At 44.0% G+C, this 16,758-nt stretch overlaps 1 protein-coding gene across 4 annotated transcripts in view; it reads right to left on the bottom strand.

Moving 5' to 3' along the window:
• Nucleotides 1-16,758, bottom strand: part of SEPTIN9 (septin 9) — a 381,698-nt gene that overhangs the window by 228,592 nt on the left and 136,348 nt on the right. The window contains exon 1 of one of the 4 annotated variants that reach the window (XM_077459259.1): nt 2,278-2,617. The exons of the other annotated variants lie outside the window; for them this stretch is intronic. Coding sequence (XP_077315385.1) covers nt 2,278-2,332 — 55 coding nt within the window. The 5' untranslated portion in view covers nt 2,333-2,617. Of the gene's footprint in view, nt 1-2,277; nt 2,618-16,758 lie in introns of those variants that run through there. 4 annotated transcript variants of the gene reach the window in all.

Genomic DNA, 16,758 nt, shown 5'->3' with positions numbered 1-16,758 from the left:
CGTCAGTTGATATGTTTGAAAGGTATCAGCAGCATTTTTTTATTCTTTTAGCACAGCGGGTTTTGACGCAAACCACTGCATCGCACACTGCTGCAGTGAATAAAACTGTAGTGAAATGTCCCTTGTGACTTGTGTTTTCCTTGAAAAAAAAAGTGCCTGAATTGACCCATCGGCACTGTGACTCCCAGCTGCCGTGGTATCAGTGCAGCTTGCTGGTGTGAATAAGCCCTTATAGTGGACCTTTACTCAAAAGAAACAGTATCGCGCATCCCCCTTGCGTTTCGCGTCTTTACGCATGTGCAGTGGGGAGCCAGCTGTAAGGGCCTATTCACACTGCAATTTTGCTGGGTTTATACCTTGCTAAAATAATAATAATAAATAAATAATAAAATATTTCCCTGACCACAGGTTATTTTTTGAGTCACATGACCGCAGGTGCATGATTGGAGTGAGGCAACCAGTAAATGTACCGGAAAAGCATCAAAAATGTATATGCGTTTTTTAACACATTTTCTCCGGAAGTAGTATAAAAACTCCCTTAATCATTAGAAAGTCGCAGCCTGCGTCACCGCTCTTGTGCGCCCGTGATCTCGGTAAAGAGCAGATGACGTGACTCTTTGCCCATGTGATCAGCTGTATCCAATCACATGTAAACACGGAAGTGCTGTTTATTGTCTCTCCTTGTCTCCCACTGACAGAGCGTGAGGCGAGGAGAGCCGATCAGTGTCATCTCCTCGCAGGGGAGACTGTACAGGTAATCGGGGCACTGATCATCAGTGCAGTCCCAGCAGTGCCCATCAGTGACACAAATCAGTGCCTATCAGTACACCAATCAGTGCCCATCAGTGTTACCAATCAGTGCCCATCAGTACACCAATCAGTGCCCATCAGTGTTACCAATCAGTGACCACCCGTGATGCCAGTCAGTGCTGCCTTTCAATGCTCATCAGTGCATGCTCATCAGTGTTGTCCATCATTGCCCATAAGTGCTGCCTATCAGTGCCCATCAGTGCCACCTATCAGTGCCACCTATCAGTGCCGCATATCAGTGCTCAACAGTGCTGCATATCAGTGCAACCTCTCGGTGCCCATTGGTGCCACCTATCAGTGCCCATTAGTGCCGCATATCAGTGCTCATCAGTGCTACCTATCAGTGCCCATTAGTGCCGCATATCAGTGCTCATCAGTGCCACCTATCAGTGCTCATCAGTGCCACCTATCAGTGCCCATTAGTGCTGTATATCAGTGCCGCATATCAGTGCTCATCAGTGCCGCATATCAGTGCCCATCAGTGGGGCATATTAGTGCCTCCTCATCAGAGCCACCTAATCAGTGCCCTTCAGTGCCGCCTCATCAGCATAGCCTATCAGTGCCTATTAGTGTCGCCTCATCAGCGCACATCAGTGAAGTATAAAAAATACTTATTTACGAAATTTTCTGACAGAAAATAAAAACTTTTTTTATATACAAATTTGTTTTTTTTCAGCAAAAAATTAAAAACCCAGCATTGATTAAATACCACCAAATGAAAGCTCTATTTGTGGAAAGAAAATAATAAAAATGTCATTTGAGTACAGCGTTGTGTGACCGCGCAATTGTCATTCAAACTGTGACAGCGCTGAAAGCTGCAAATTGGCCTGGGCAGGAAGGTGGGGGGTAAAAGTGCCAGGTATTGAAGGGGTTAAACATGTGTTCTACATTTTCAAGTGCAAGGTTATTTTATACCAAAAATGATATTCACGCATCGATCGCAGCGTCACCGAGCTATAGATTTGGCTTTGATTACCAGATGCCACCTAGAAATGTACAGTAACCACGTTGCGATTATTAATCTCTGGCTTGTAGCGTTCCATCTATTAAAGCTTCATCCAGATGTAGAAAGTCTCTGTGTTCTGTTTCATTCTTCCTCCCCCTCGCTATGAGTCACCGATCTTTTTTTAAAATTCTTTTCTGTTCTTTCTGAGTAATTTTCAGCCTGTTCTCCTCTACCACCCCCCCATCTCCCTCGTTACCTGTGTCTGGCCAGACGCACTATTTCCTGTCCATAGCACTGCTTGTACCCACCTCTTATCTGATGACCTACCTATGTGCTCCCTATAAGCTGCTTCTGAACATCACCATGGACTTGGAGACTCCACTGGATCTCCTCTGCGTTCCTCCCATCCCATCCAAGCACACGCTCAACCACCTAACCATCAACAGTCAATGACACAACAAGCATCTGTTACAAGTAACAACAAAAAAAAAAAAAAATTAAATTTTTAAATTTTTACGAACCTTCAAAGTCAGAAATAATACCTTCCAGGTGCGCGTTCACCGTAGGATCCGACATTTTCGGGGACCGTCCACTATTCCAGATTGTGTCCGGATCCCAGCAGTGATTTCCTCGTCCTCCCCCCCCCCCCCCCTCTAAACAACAAATCCCAAATTTGGAAAAAAAATGGGCTCACATCAGAAGCTGCCGCCAAGAAGGGGGAAGGAGAAGAAGAAGGGAGGAGAGGGGGGGGAGAAGGATTCTCCTGTTATGACTGAGATTCTCAACTCTTTCCCTTTATTGCATGTGGGGTTTTGTGTCTCACTCTCTCCCTAACTTGAGCAGAGAAACACAGCCCCTAAAAGCTGATTTGAATCAATGGTGCAAGGGCAGCCCTGTGGCTCCGCCCCCCTGACACACACACACACACACACACACACACACGAGCGCGCACAGCTCACATTCCCCAGGCTGCACCGAGCAACCCTTTCTGTCAACCCTCTGTAATCCTTTAAATGTCACAAATCTGGCTATTAATGGGTTAATCTTCATGGTTTGTACGGCAAGATGCAAAGCAGATTTGCAATATTACGGGATGGCGAAAAAATAAAATGTATTTTCCTTTAAAACTGTTATTTACGTCATTACCGCTGCCGAGCCCCGCAGCAGTATGATTTGCACGGATGGCAGCATTTTAAAGGGGAAGAAAAAAAAATATGAAATCCCTGTCCCTGCATTGCACGGGTTGAACCGGTATTGAACATTAAAACAAAAATGTTTGAAAAATGTATATTTATATAGACACCATAGTATTGAGACACCTGCCTTCACACGCACATGAACTCTAATGCATCCTAGTCTTAGTCCATAAGGTTGAATATTGAGTTGGTCCACCCTTTGCAGATATAACAGCTTCAGCTCTTCTGGGAAGGCTGTCCATAAGGTTTAGGAGTGTGTCTATGGGAATGTTTAACTATTCTTCCAGAAGCGGTGAGGCACTGATGTTGGACGAGAAGATCTGGCCACTCTAATTCATCCCAAAGGTGTTCTAGCGAGTTTGAGGTCAGGACTCTGTGCAGGCCAGTCAAGTTCCTCCACCATAAACTCATTCATCCTTGTCTTTATAGACTTTGCTTTGTGTACTGGTGCGCAGTCATGTTGGAACAGGAAGGGGCCATCCCCAAACTGTTCCCACAAAGTTGGGAGCATGAAATTGTCCAAAATGTCTCGGTATGTTGATGCCTTAAGAGTTCACTTCACTTGCGCTAAGGGGCCAAGCCCAACCCCTGATAAACAACTCCATACTATAATCCCCCCTCTGCCAAATAATTTGGACCGGTCCACAAAGCATTGTGGACCGGTCCAAATCATTTGGTTGAGATGGGATTATGGTGTGGGATCATTTTCCAGAGGTTGGGCTTGGCCCCTTAGTTCAAGTGAAGTGAACGCTTAAGGCATCAGCATACCAAGACATTTTGGACAATTTCATGCTCCCAACTTTGTGGGAACAGTTTGGGGATGGCTGCTTCCTATTCCAACATGACTGCGCACCAGTGCACAAAGCAAGGTCCATATAGACAAGGATGAATGAGTTTATGGTGGAGGATCTTGACTGGCTTGTACGGAGTCCTGACCTAAACCCGATAGAACACCTCTGGGATAAATTAGAGTGGAAACTGCAAGCCAGGCCTTCTTGTTAATGAATGACTTGTATAGTGCTACCTATGTGAACTGAACCTGAGTGCTTTTGCCACCAGTATTCATCTGTGGTATAGCATGGTCCATTACCCTGTGGGTTCCTGATGTGCTTACAAACACATATTTGGCCAATTTTTTCAACAGGATCTAATTAACCTACCAGCATGTCTTTGGAGTGTGGGAGGAAACTGGAGTACCTGGAGGAAACCCACACAGGCACAGGGAGAACATGCAAACTCCAGGCAGGTGGTGCTGTGGTTGGGATTTGAACCAGCAACCCGATTGCTGCTAAGTGAAAGTGCTACCCACTACACCACTGTGCTGCCCTATGTTGGCCAACATCAGTGCCTGACCTCACAAATGCACTTGGAAGAATAGTCAAACATTCCCATAGACACACTCCTATACCTTGTGGACAGCCTTACCAGAAGAGTTGAAGCTGTTATATCTGCAAAGGGTGGGCCAACTCAATATTGAATCCTACGGACTAAAACTGGGATGCCGTTAAAGTTCATGTGCGTGTAAAGGCAGATGTCCCAATACTTTTGGTAATATAGTGTATATATGATTAATAAAAAGGGGGGTGCCGTGAAACCTATTTTTAAGTTAAATGAAGATTATTTCCTAAAAATGAGGCAGGCCTTGCCACAAATACCACATGTCATAATAAACAATCAAGGACTAGGACACCATTGCAGTGTCTCCAAAAAGAACAAATAGCTTGGATTCTAGTGCTCTGTTCTTCTACAACAGAACAGTAAATGATACTAAGTGAGGCTCAGGGCCTTTTGTATTTATGTCTATGTAGTATTGTCTGTTGAATGACATTTACCGTATTTATCAGCGTAGAATACACGCCGGCGTATAACACGCACCCCAAGTTTAGGAGGGAATTTAAAAGAAAAAACTTTTAGGAGGGAAGTTTAAGGAAAAAAACTTACATTCAAATGCCCATCATTGCAGCCTTGTCAGTGTCATTTGCAGCCTGGTCAGTGTCTTTGCTGTTTAAAAATGGTGCTGCCGAGATACAGAGGGGATGTCCTGTGTATCTCGGCGGTGCTCGGTAGTTCTCTGCCGTTCTCGGCGGCTTTCGGGTATATTCGGCCGCACTCAGCTGTTCTCTGCTATTTTCGCCCGTTCTCGGCTATTTTCGGCCACACTCGGCCGTTCTCGGCGGCTTTTTCTAATTTCCGAAAGCCGACGAGAACGGCCGCAAATACCCAAAAGCCGCAGAGAATGTCAGAAAAGGTTCGAAACGGCGGGGGATCGGCGTAAAACGCGCACCCCCGATTTTCCCCTGATTTTAAGGGGTAAACGTGCATGTTATATGCCGATAAATACGGGTAGTTGACTAAAGGGCTGTCATTTATTTTCTTTGCAATAAAATGCTCATTTAATAAAATGCTCTTTTCAGCTATTTTTGCATCTAATGCCTGCATGTATGCAGTCCATCTAGGGTTAGGGATACCCAGACACAAGGTTCAAAACACGGACTGTCTGGGTGAATCCTGGACAGGTGGCAACCCTAAGTCCAGCAGTGGTTGCAATGGACTTCTTCACCTCCTGATGTTATGAAATGAGAAAGAGGGCTACCAATGGGGCAGCGCAGCTATACTGCCGGCATTGCGGGTGGTTTTAACCCTTTCTCGGCCACCAGCGGGGGGTAAAAGCGGCCGAATAACGCAGCGAAATTGACGGTAAAGCGCCGTAAAGGGTTTTTAGCAGCGGTTTACCACCGGCGCCCCAGGGGTCTAAGTGATCTGGATTCAGACAAGTACACACTATAGAGGGATAAGCTTTCATATTTCATGTCTGAGTTTTATTACCACTTTAGGAGATGCTCCATAGTTTTGCTATGTCACCAGCCATGATCTGCTTGCAGAAGCACAGAGACCCAGTGATGACATCACTAGGTCTAAAATAAGGTAAGTAATACAAATGGAAAGGTTTCACTTAATATTTTCCTTGCCATGCTGCTATGGGGGGGGGGGGGGGAGAAAAAAAAACATGGAAGAGAAAATATAATCAGATTAAACGTCAGCTTTATAGGGATGGTTAGCAAGGAAGAGACTCAATGTGGGGATAGATAATAGATTGTAGCTGCACATAATTTATGAATCAGATGGCGTGACGCAGAAATGACCATCCTAGGATGACGCAGGAATGATGACCTGGAGGCTTCACCCCTCCTCCCCTAATTCTCATGTAAGGGATGGTAGGATGCCAGTCCTATTATCTCTTTAAAAGAAAGAAGGGAAAGGATCAGGGATGGAATCCGCTGTCACACTCTTGTAAGAAATGCATATTTTTAGCACTGCAGAAAGACGAATAATGTACTGAATAATAGGAAACAAATTTCTGAGTTTTGTCTTCACCGCAATGATCTAATCCGCATATTTCTGTTACACTGCTGTCATTGATTTTTTCTCTCTATTTCCATGAGCTGTGCCATCTCCTTCCTCAGTACTGGGAGGCGGGTGATTCAGCAGCTGACGGGTTACAGTCACGACGTCACCATATCCTGGAAATGGATTGATAGGCAGCAGGAACTCCTAAAATATCAAGTAAGAGGAAAAGCCAGCTGTCAACAGGAAGCCAGCCACACACCGGGGGGTACCGGCTCGGACATATGTTCACTCTGCCTATTATTGGGGGCATTCGAATGCAGCATTCTCACATCTGCCCCTGTCACATTATCTAGATCAGCCTTTCTCAACCTTTTCAACACAGAGGAACCCTTGAAATAGTTCTCTGGTCTTGAGGAACCCCTGCTAAAAATGAGAGATCTGCAACTCATGATACATTAGTGTGATGGTCAGTGGGAAGAATGGTCCTTACACTTGCGGTCATTGAGAAGATTTACCTTCTTACGGATAGTTAAAAAGGTCAATGGTGTCAGTGGGAACTTATCTGAGAGGCAGAAATTGCCCAATGCTGAAGGAACCCCTAGCAACCTCTGGAGGAACCCTAGGTTTCTATGGAACCCTTGTTGAGAATCACTGATCTAGATGGTCAATTCCTTAAAAGTTTCATTTCCTGCATAATTAACTGTGTAAATCATCATTTTTTTTCTACTGTCGGATATAAAATCGTTCAATGGACTACTGTACATATTCAATGTCTTACAGATCCTGCTGTCGGGACACAGCAGTGGGGATTCCCCCATCCACCTTGTTGCGCGCTGAATGAAAATAAATAAAAACCAGTCTATGGCCATCCTAATGCCGCGTACACACGGTCGGAATTTCAGCCAGCAAAAGACCGATGAGAGATTTTCGTCGGAAAATGCGACTGTGTATGCTCCATCGGAATTTTGCTAGCCGAATTTCCGCCAGCAAAAGATTGAGAGCAGGTTCTCAATTTTTCCAATGGAAAAAGTCTCTATTGGAAATTCAAATCATGTGTATGTAATTTCGACGCGCAAAAATTCACGCGTGCTCAGATTCAACTACGAGATGGAAGCTATTGGCTACTGGCTATTGAACTTCCTTTTTCTAGTCCCATCGTACATGTTGTACGTCACTGCGTTTTTGGCGGTCGGAATTTGGTGTGACCGTTTGTAGGCAAGACAGCTTCAGCGAATTCCCGTCGGGAAAACCATCCGAGCTTTTCCCGACCAAAATTCTGATCGTGTGTACGCAGCATTAGGCTTAAAAAATGTCAATTCCCATGGCAAAAAAAAATAATTCTCATATAGAGCATATTTGTACAGGTGTTTAGGAGTGTTAGGCGCATGTAATGTTTTTTTCTGCGAGAAAACTCTCAAAAAACGCAAACTAGAAGGATCTTTTTTGTCTGTAGGTAGGGTGCAGAGTGGCACAGCAGCAATAATTCACACAGTCAGGTGCAATGAAAAACTTGTATTGAAGTAATGCAGCAACAGTCACAACAAACCCGGTGGCAAGGCTGCCCAATCGGGTGCGCTCATGGTTTTCTGCAACATGAAGAGAGCAGGTTTCAGCCAGACTGGCAGCATCTGTTAAGAGAGCAGAATGTGGCATGGCTGTCATCAGTGGCGTTAGCAGGTGGGGGGCTGACAGTGGCTGAAGCCCTGAGTGGATCCCCAAAAAGCCCTGGGTCTCGGGTGGCCACAGTTCTATTATTAGCCCCAAGTGCTGAGGCCGAGCGGGGACTAATCTGATACCGAGCGCGGCCAAGTGTAATAGCAGGTCCCGCCTTCTGGAGCCTGCATCGCTGATGGACGTCCCACTGGTCCAATGCCAGGACCGCGGGGCATGTGACGTCCATCATAGGTGCTGCAGGCTCCAGAAGGCGGGAATTACAATGCGGCCACCGCGCCACTGTCAGAGGATCCCGACCCCACTCGGTGCTCGAGCAGACAGCTCTCCTCTCCTCATCATGGCTCTGGCTGCCTGGAGTCTACTATAATGTGTGATGGACACGCCGCTGAGCTGCAGGACACCTGAAGTCTGGTCAGGTAGGTCAGTGTATGTCGTGTAGGTCAGTGTATGTCGTGTAGGTCAGTGTGTGTCAGGTAGGTCAGTGTGTGTCAGGTAGGTCCGTGTATGTCAGTGAAGGTCAGTGTCAAGTAGGTCAGCGCGTGTCAGGTAGATAACCCCCCCCCCCCCCCCGGTGCTGGGCACGGACTTCGGACTGAAGCCCCTGTTTTTTTTTACACCTAGCAACGCCCCCGAGTTGTCATGTGCCCGAGCGGGATGTTGCCCAGAGAAGTTGCGACAATACACTTTCCCTCCTTGTCAGGAACCTTTCCCTACCACTAGTATTGGCCGTAACATACTTTCTCTATTCTACCCACTTGCATAAAAGGTACCAAACCTGGGTGCCAGGGCCTTAATCACTTCCCTGACGGGTAGGGTTGCTACCTCATCCCTTTAAACCCGAACACATATGAATTTCACATGTTTTGAGGCTGATGTGGAATGGCACTGAACCTCACATGTGTGGTTTGAATGCCGTTTATATATGCGGGCACCAGAGCTTTTTTTCAGCAGGAACGTGGGGGAACGCAGTTCTGGCACCTCCAGCACTAGGGGTCTATTGTTGCCGAGGTCTACTGTTTCTGGTGGGGGATCTATTGTTGCTAAGGGGGGGTCTTATATTGCTGGGGGTCAGTTGTTGCTGGGAGAGATCTACTGTTGAGGGAGGGGTCTGTTGTTGCTGGCTGACAAAGTCTATTGATGCTGGCTGTGAGGGGGGATCTATGGTTACTGGCTGCAGGGGATCTATTTTAGTGCTCTTCTTGTTATCATTACCAAATTTCATAAAAATTCCATACAAATTGCAAAATGATATCTGGTTCTGTATTCTCTAAAAAAGGCAGTACTGGGAGATGAGTAGGGGGTGAAACCAAGGAATGGTGCTCATAGGTGGGTAGGGACAGAGAAAAGAGGTAACTCAGAAAGGGGGAGTTCCTGCACCTATTCTCTAAGAAAAAAATCCCTAGCGGGCACGATCTACGTATGCGTTCACTTCTGCATGCAAGCATGAGGGGATGGGGGCGTTTTAAAAAAAAATGATTTTGGTTTCTTTTGTTTTACACTTTCCCTTTCATTTTTTTATTTTTATTACTTTTATTCATAGTTACATAGTTAGACAGGTTGAAAAAAGTCCATCCAGTTCAACCACAAAAAAAAATATATATATATATATATATATATATATATATATATATATATATATATATATATATATAAAATAAATATCATACCAGCCCATATACCCACAGTTGATCCAGAGCAAGGCAAAAAACCCCAGCAGAGCATGATCCAATTTCCAATTTGCTAAAGCAGGGGAAAAAATTCCTTCCTGATCCCCCGAGAGGCAATCGGATTTTCCCCGGATCAACTTTACCTATAAATGTTAGTACCCAGTTATATTATGGAATATAAACATCCCTTGTAATAGGAACAAGGCATGACAGGTCCTCTTTACAGAAGGATCTGGGCTCTACATCTCTCCTCTATGCTGGAAAGCCTGAGAAAAAAAAATCGATCTCAGGTTTTCCAGCAAAAAATAAACAAAATGGCAGTGTTTACAACTGTAGGCGCTGGAATTGACGCCATGATGTCACGTCTGGCCTCCGAGGGTCATAGAGATGGCTGAGCACCATCTGGGCCACGACCAGCTCTATGGTAAACCGCCACCACCAGCATATTCACTGTTCCGGCTCCCTGATCAGATGGGCAAGCCCAGAAAAGCACCAGAGCATGGGCTTCCCCTCCCAACACCTGTAAAAGCGATAAAGCAGCTAAACTGCTGCTATGATGGCTTTACTTTGCAGGGAATCCCCGACTGAAAAAAGATATCTAAATGATGCCTGAAGCTGCAACCATCATCCAGATATATCAACTCAAAGTCCAGGAGGTCATATGACGTCCTTGGGTGGGAAGTGGTTAATAGGCTCTGTCTGACTCAAGATGGCTGCCAGTCACATGGGGCAGCAGCATCAAATCAAATATCTTCCTCAGTGACTCAGGAAAGCATTATGGAACTATGTTCGGGTTGACTTTCTCATCAGCTGTGGGCGAGCACCACCTTCAGAGGAGAAGCCTCAAAATGCTGAGCTTAAGATATGTCTCTAAAGATCCTAATGTGCATAAGAACACACAGGGGGCACAAACACCTAGTGTATTACCCGAGATTTACTATAAAAGAAAAAAACAACTAGCCAATTGAATACTCACAATGGACAGCAGTAACATGCATAACAAAAATCTCTGATGGTCAACCAGTGTGGCAAAGAGTGACCAGACTGTTAGGGATCTCAACGTGTTTCGTGGACGCATCCCCTTCCTCAGTTCCACTGAAGCATTGTTCCAGAGGACATATAGGCCACACACATTGTCCTGGTCTGGTGATTACCCGTTTGATCGCTAGAGTAGTTGATTATCCCAATGTGCATGAACACATAGGATATGACACTGATCTGCTTCTACAAGCAAAACACAAAACACCTGAAGAAGCAATGTTTTCTAAGACCAGTTTGCATGGACCCTCAGGCAGAGAAGGTAGGAAGAGGTAGACCAGAGCCAGTTCCTACAGACACCCATCACAGTTTGCATAACAGAGAGCCATGACTTTCGGGGACCTACTATTTAAGTTAAGTGGCGCTTTACAAAGTTGTTGTTTTTTTGTTTATTTTGTGTATGTTTTATTTATTCCTAAACTACAGTCCTTACATTTTGTTTGTTTGGACTGGTTCACATTTTTATTTGCATTTTGCAATCCATAAAAACTCATGTCTCATAAAAATACACTGATCCCAATGAGGCCGTTCACATATGCTTGTTACGCTTCATCGTAAAATAGGTCATGTCTGATTTTTTGCGCATATCATGTGCTGTGATTTCCAGTACAATAAAAAAAAATGCATGTACAATGCATGTTAAAAAAATGGACAGAAGCTGATGCAGACAGGTGTGAACCCGGCCTTGGATATAATGTGACCAGTTTATTGTTAACAGGCAGTGCCACTTTTTTTTTAAATCCTTATTTTTAGAGCAGTATTAAACCTAAAACCCAAAACCAAAAATGTAAAATATTGCAGCTTGCCAATCCTTAGATGTGGCGATTGCATTCGTTTTCCTTTTTTTCCTTTTTTCCTCCGTTCTCACCTAGTAATTTGGCCAGTAACACACCTCCCATATTGGTGAGACACAACTCTGGAGGAATGAGCATAGCAGAAACACCAGACAGAAACATTGCCAGTCGGGGGGGAGGGGGGCGGGTTAAATGTATTAGCAGATTTCGATACATAACAAAATGTTACAGTGTTTTTTTTTCCTTTTGGGATAAAGGTTTTATATGAATAAACAAAAGTTGATTATTTTAACCACCCCTGCCAGTGTTAAGTGGTTTGTCTCATCCATGTAAACTGCTATATTCTGCTGGAGAGCTTGAGCTTGTGAAAAATAACAGACTTGCTGGCTGGATGGAAATAGAAAGAAAGCCTAAAAAAAACAAAAATAACAAATACAGCCATCACTGGCCGTATACTATACGGTTTTCTTGTACAGCTTTCCTTTAGATGTACCAGTACCATATAATATGAGGCGAGATCTAAACACTTTCAAATTGTATGCAATCAGACAGGCCCTTGCACTACATAGTTGAAGGTAAATCTAAAGAAAATTGAACAAGAAAATTGTAGAATGTATAGCCAGCTTAAGAATTCATGATACGCCAGAGCCCACGTACACACGGTCGGAGATTTTGGCAACCAAATCCGTCGGATTTTGCCCGTCGGATTTAGTCCGACGGATTGTGTCCGAAACTGTTGCATACACACGGTCGGGCCAAGTTGGCGAAAAATCCGATCTTTCAGAACGTGATGACGTAATTTAGTTACGATGGGACTACATTCAGGCTAGTAGCCAATAGCTTTGATGCAGGAATTTGATCTGAGCATGCGTGGCACTTGGTCCGATCAAAATCCTCTACACATGATCGGATTAGGTCCGTCCGGCCCAGTTGGTCAGGAAATATTTCCAACATGTTGGAAAATTGGGTCAGATGGAGATTCGGACGGAATCAGTCCGATGCATACCACACACAGTCGGATTATCTGACGACACGGTCCGATAAGAGTAATTCCGACAGATTCTCCGACCGTGTGTACAAGGGCAGAGACAGAATTCCATAACCTGATAAGACAGAGCCTTTGGAGTTTGGTGTGTATTGCTAGGGAGTTTTTTTTTTTCTTGGGATGGTGCATGTGATCAGCACAGGGCCAATCAGCACTTTCCAGACAGAGGGTCAGGGGCCCTGCAGCCTCATAGGACAGTCAGAGGAGAATAAAAAATAAAAACTCCTCCTACGAGCTTTAACCTCCCTGGCAGTATGATTAATTCTGGTTTTAGGTGCTGAAAGCGGTACAATTATTTTGCATGGAAATTTGGCGTTTTATTTTGTAGTCCTGTAATTCTTAGGAATAACTCTCTTAAATCTGTTCAAACCAGAGTTTAGCAGACATCCCGGGTATGATAAAGTTTATAATATAATAAATAATAATAAAAATTATTCAATAATGTAATCAAATCCAAAAAGAATTGTCGCTGTCATTAGATTTAGTGTTTGATGACGAATTTCCCCACAAATCGCTATCGCTCAATTCTGCAAGTGATTATAATTTATTATTGCTGTTTTCTAGCTGGTCTAAAATCACTTTTGACATAAAGGGACACTTTTTGGTTGCTATGGACAATCTCCAAATTCCAGGCAGAAAAAACAGCATTTATAATATAAAAGTGCATGCAGGGCACTGGACAAACCACTAGGGACAAAGGGGGTGTGTAATTTTTTTATACAGTACTGTAATCTGTAAGATTAAAGTACTGTGTGTGTTTTGTGTGTTTTTACTTTTTTGAATTTGGCGCCGATCTCCGCTCCCGTGCGCCGTAACGTCGCAGGGAACGGAGCTCGGCGGCATTCCGGCACTGTGTGAATCGAGCGGAGGACAGCTCGATCACACAGCGCGGAGGACATCGCTGGATCCAGGGGACAAGGTAAGTAACTTCTCCCTGTGTGCTCCCTGTATCCAGCGATGCGATCCCGAGTCTCGCTCGGGGGTTACCACTTATGGTACTAAAATCCCAACCCGAGCCAGACTCGGGATTACCGCTAGGGAGGTTAAGCAGACACTGATAGAAATCACAAGACTGCTATATACCGCTGATGAGAAAAGGTATTTAGCAGTTTTCCAAAAATAATTGCATTTCCATGTTCTGTACTGTGGGAGACCATATATAATGAATGCAGGGTTATCAGTTTAGTAGCACTGTAATACTGCTTTAAAGCAGAGCTCCACCCACCCTCCAATGCCACGTTTTGACAGATACCCGCTCCCACTGATTTTTATCTTTCTTGCATGTCCCCCTCGGATTCACAGCGACTTCACTTTCAAGTGCACTTGCAGTGCAAAGTGGATTTGCCTTTAGTAAATAACCCCCAATATTTTGTAATTTTTGCTATAATAAATATCCCCTTTTTAAAAAAAAAATAAAAAATCTAACTTTTTCTCAGTTTAGGCCGATATGTATTCTTCTACATATGTTTGGTAAAAAAAAAAGAAATCGCAAAAAGCATATATAGATTGGTTTGCGCAAAAGTTATAGTGTCTACAAAATAGGGGATAGATTTATAGCATTTTTTTTTTTTTTTACTAGTAATAGCAGCGATCTGTGATTTTTATCAGGACTGCGACATTATGGCGGACACTTTTGACACATTTTTGGGACCATTGGCATTTATACAGAGATCAGTGCTATAAAAATGCATTGATTACTGTGTAAATGACACTGGCAGGGAAGTGGTTAAACACTAGGGGGCGATCAAGGGGTTAAGTGTGTCCTAATGAATGATTCTAACTGTGGGGGGGATGGGCTACCACTGACATGACAGTGATCACTGCTTCCGATGACAGGGAGCAGTAGATCCCTGTCATGTCACTAGGCAGAATGGGGAAATGCCTTGTTTACATAGGCATCTCACCGTTCTGCGGCTCCGTGACACGATCGCGGGACACTGGCGGACATCGAGTTTGCGGGACCCGCGGGCATGGTCACGCTGTACGCAGCAGGCGCACGCACCCACTAGCCCCGCCAATTAAAGGGGCCGTACTGGTACACCCATTTGCCCACCGCTGCCATTGTGCCAACGTATATCGTTTAAGTGATTCATTTCAGGACTCTTGTTTTTCCAGGCTTTGTTATACTGGTTTGTTTCAAGTTTTTTGTCATTTTGTATCAATTGTTTACACACATTTGGTATTTGTCTATGAACTTATACACTTAGATTTGACAATGCACTTTACACTTAATACCACATTTGCAGCTGCTGACTAATTATTTTTTTTTGGGGGGGCGGGTGACTCCTCTTTAAGGCCTACCTAATGTATCTAAAACCTACACAGTTTGATAAACACCTCCTTAAAGTAGACCCACTGACCCAATCTGCAGAGTATTAGGAAAGTTGCTTTTTCCACCAGTCTCCACCCTATTTCTTCCTTGTGTAAGTTACATTTGGGTCACCACCATAATGCTCTATAATTGTGCGCAATGCCCAAGTCTATAATGAGTCATATCCACAGAAAGATATTTGATGTCGCGAGAGTACATTCGAAATACCTGATATACTCACTCTTTTCCTTAGACACTACTTTTATTGGCTCCTGTATGTACCTGCAACATAAGCCTTAGCCCTTGTACACACGGTCGGACATTCCGACAGAAAATGTCTGATTGGACCGTGTTGTCGGATAATCCGACTGTGTGTGGGCTCCATCGGACTGTTTCCGTCGGAATATCTGACAGACAAAGTTTTAGAACCGGGGCTATAAAACTTTCCGACAACATGATCCGATCGGACTTTGTCCGATTGTGTGTAGAGAATTCCGATCGGACAAAGTGCCACGCATGCTCAGATCAAATTCCTAGACCAAAGCTATTGGCTACTAGCCTGAACGTAGTCCCATCGTAACGAAATAACGTTATCACATTACGTACGATCGGATTTTCCGACAACTTTGTCCAACCATGTGTATGCAACACAAGTTTCAGACAAAATCCGTCAGACAAAATCTGACGGATTTTGTTGTCGGAATGTCCGACCGTGGGTACAAGGGCTAAGTGTCTACATTAATCATTTAACTGAATATGTTATTTGGTTTATTTGAATAATGGCTATTGCATACTGTTTTTTTTTCCCCAGTAAACACATTGGACAGGAACATTTAAAGCCCTAAATGTCTATGGGAACCTTAGAACTTTATCGGGTACGGAGCCTCTAGCTGATTATTTGATGTTGAGAAAAAAGATTTTGTATGATCTCATGTGGTTATACTATACTGAACTTGTCAATCTGTGATACAAACTTTCCATGTATCAATCTTTTTAGAAATTTTGTATTATTAAATTTATATAAATGTTATACTTCTTTTGTGTGCATACCCAATTTTGGAGTCATCACCTTTCAAAGTCCCGCCAGAGGGTTTTTGTTTTGGTATTTGTATGCTTTAATAGGGATGTGGGTGATTTCTCCAATTCCACACTAGAATTGAGCTATTCTATATACAATTCTAGTGTGGAATTGGATACATAGGTCTGTGAATATCAGAGTTTTACAATACATAGAGCATTTTAAAACTATTCACAGACCTGTCTAGGCATGATGGGAATTGTAGTTTCTGAACAACTGGAGGGCCATAGTTTGAAGACCTCTGTTCTATAGTATTGTTCACAGTTAATTAAAAGTATTAACGTACATCAAGCCAACGTGTTTCGGGGGAAAGGACTCCCCCCTTCTTCAGGACTGTTGCTGTGTACTTTTGGATGGTAAAGGTTCCCATGATGGTTACATTAATCATAAGATTCCAAGGAAGCAGGGTGGTGGGGTCCTGGCTATAGTTGCAGAGGTAGCTTCCTTCCTATCCAAAGTCTACATGCTGAAAAGATGACCTAAGGCCATACAGGGAGGGTAGCAGCCCAAACCCCGAGAGAATCCATCAAAACCATCCACCATTGGGCACAACCGACTCGAAGGGATTTCCTCCTATCTGCCCATACAAACACCCACCCGTGACCAGTGACTGATCCAGTCAATCCAATTCGGTTTCCAATGTCCAATTTATCATTGGGAAACTACTCTAATTATTAGTTACATGGATACTCAAATCTAAATCTGCCCATGCTGATGTAATAGCACTTAGAAGAAGTTCTCACCAGACCCTCTATATCCTGAAACAATGTAATTGTTTTCCAGTGCCTAGACCCTTCCTTCTACTGGCTTCATGGTCTGGCTTAGGCACAGGTCTAGCCGGAGGGTGAGCG

The sequence above is a fragment of the Lithobates pipiens genome, unplaced genomic scaffold (assembly GCF_037356315.1).
Source record: "Lithobates pipiens isolate NorthernLeopardFrog02 unplaced genomic scaffold, aLitPip1_a1.2 Scaffold_28, whole genome shotgun sequence".
In the NCBI taxonomy this organism is placed as follows: domain Eukaryota; kingdom Metazoa; phylum Chordata; class Amphibia; order Anura; family Ranidae; genus Lithobates; species Lithobates pipiens.
The sequence above is the reverse complement of the archived record's forward strand: the minus strand, read 5'-3'. Positions and strand labels throughout refer to the sequence as shown.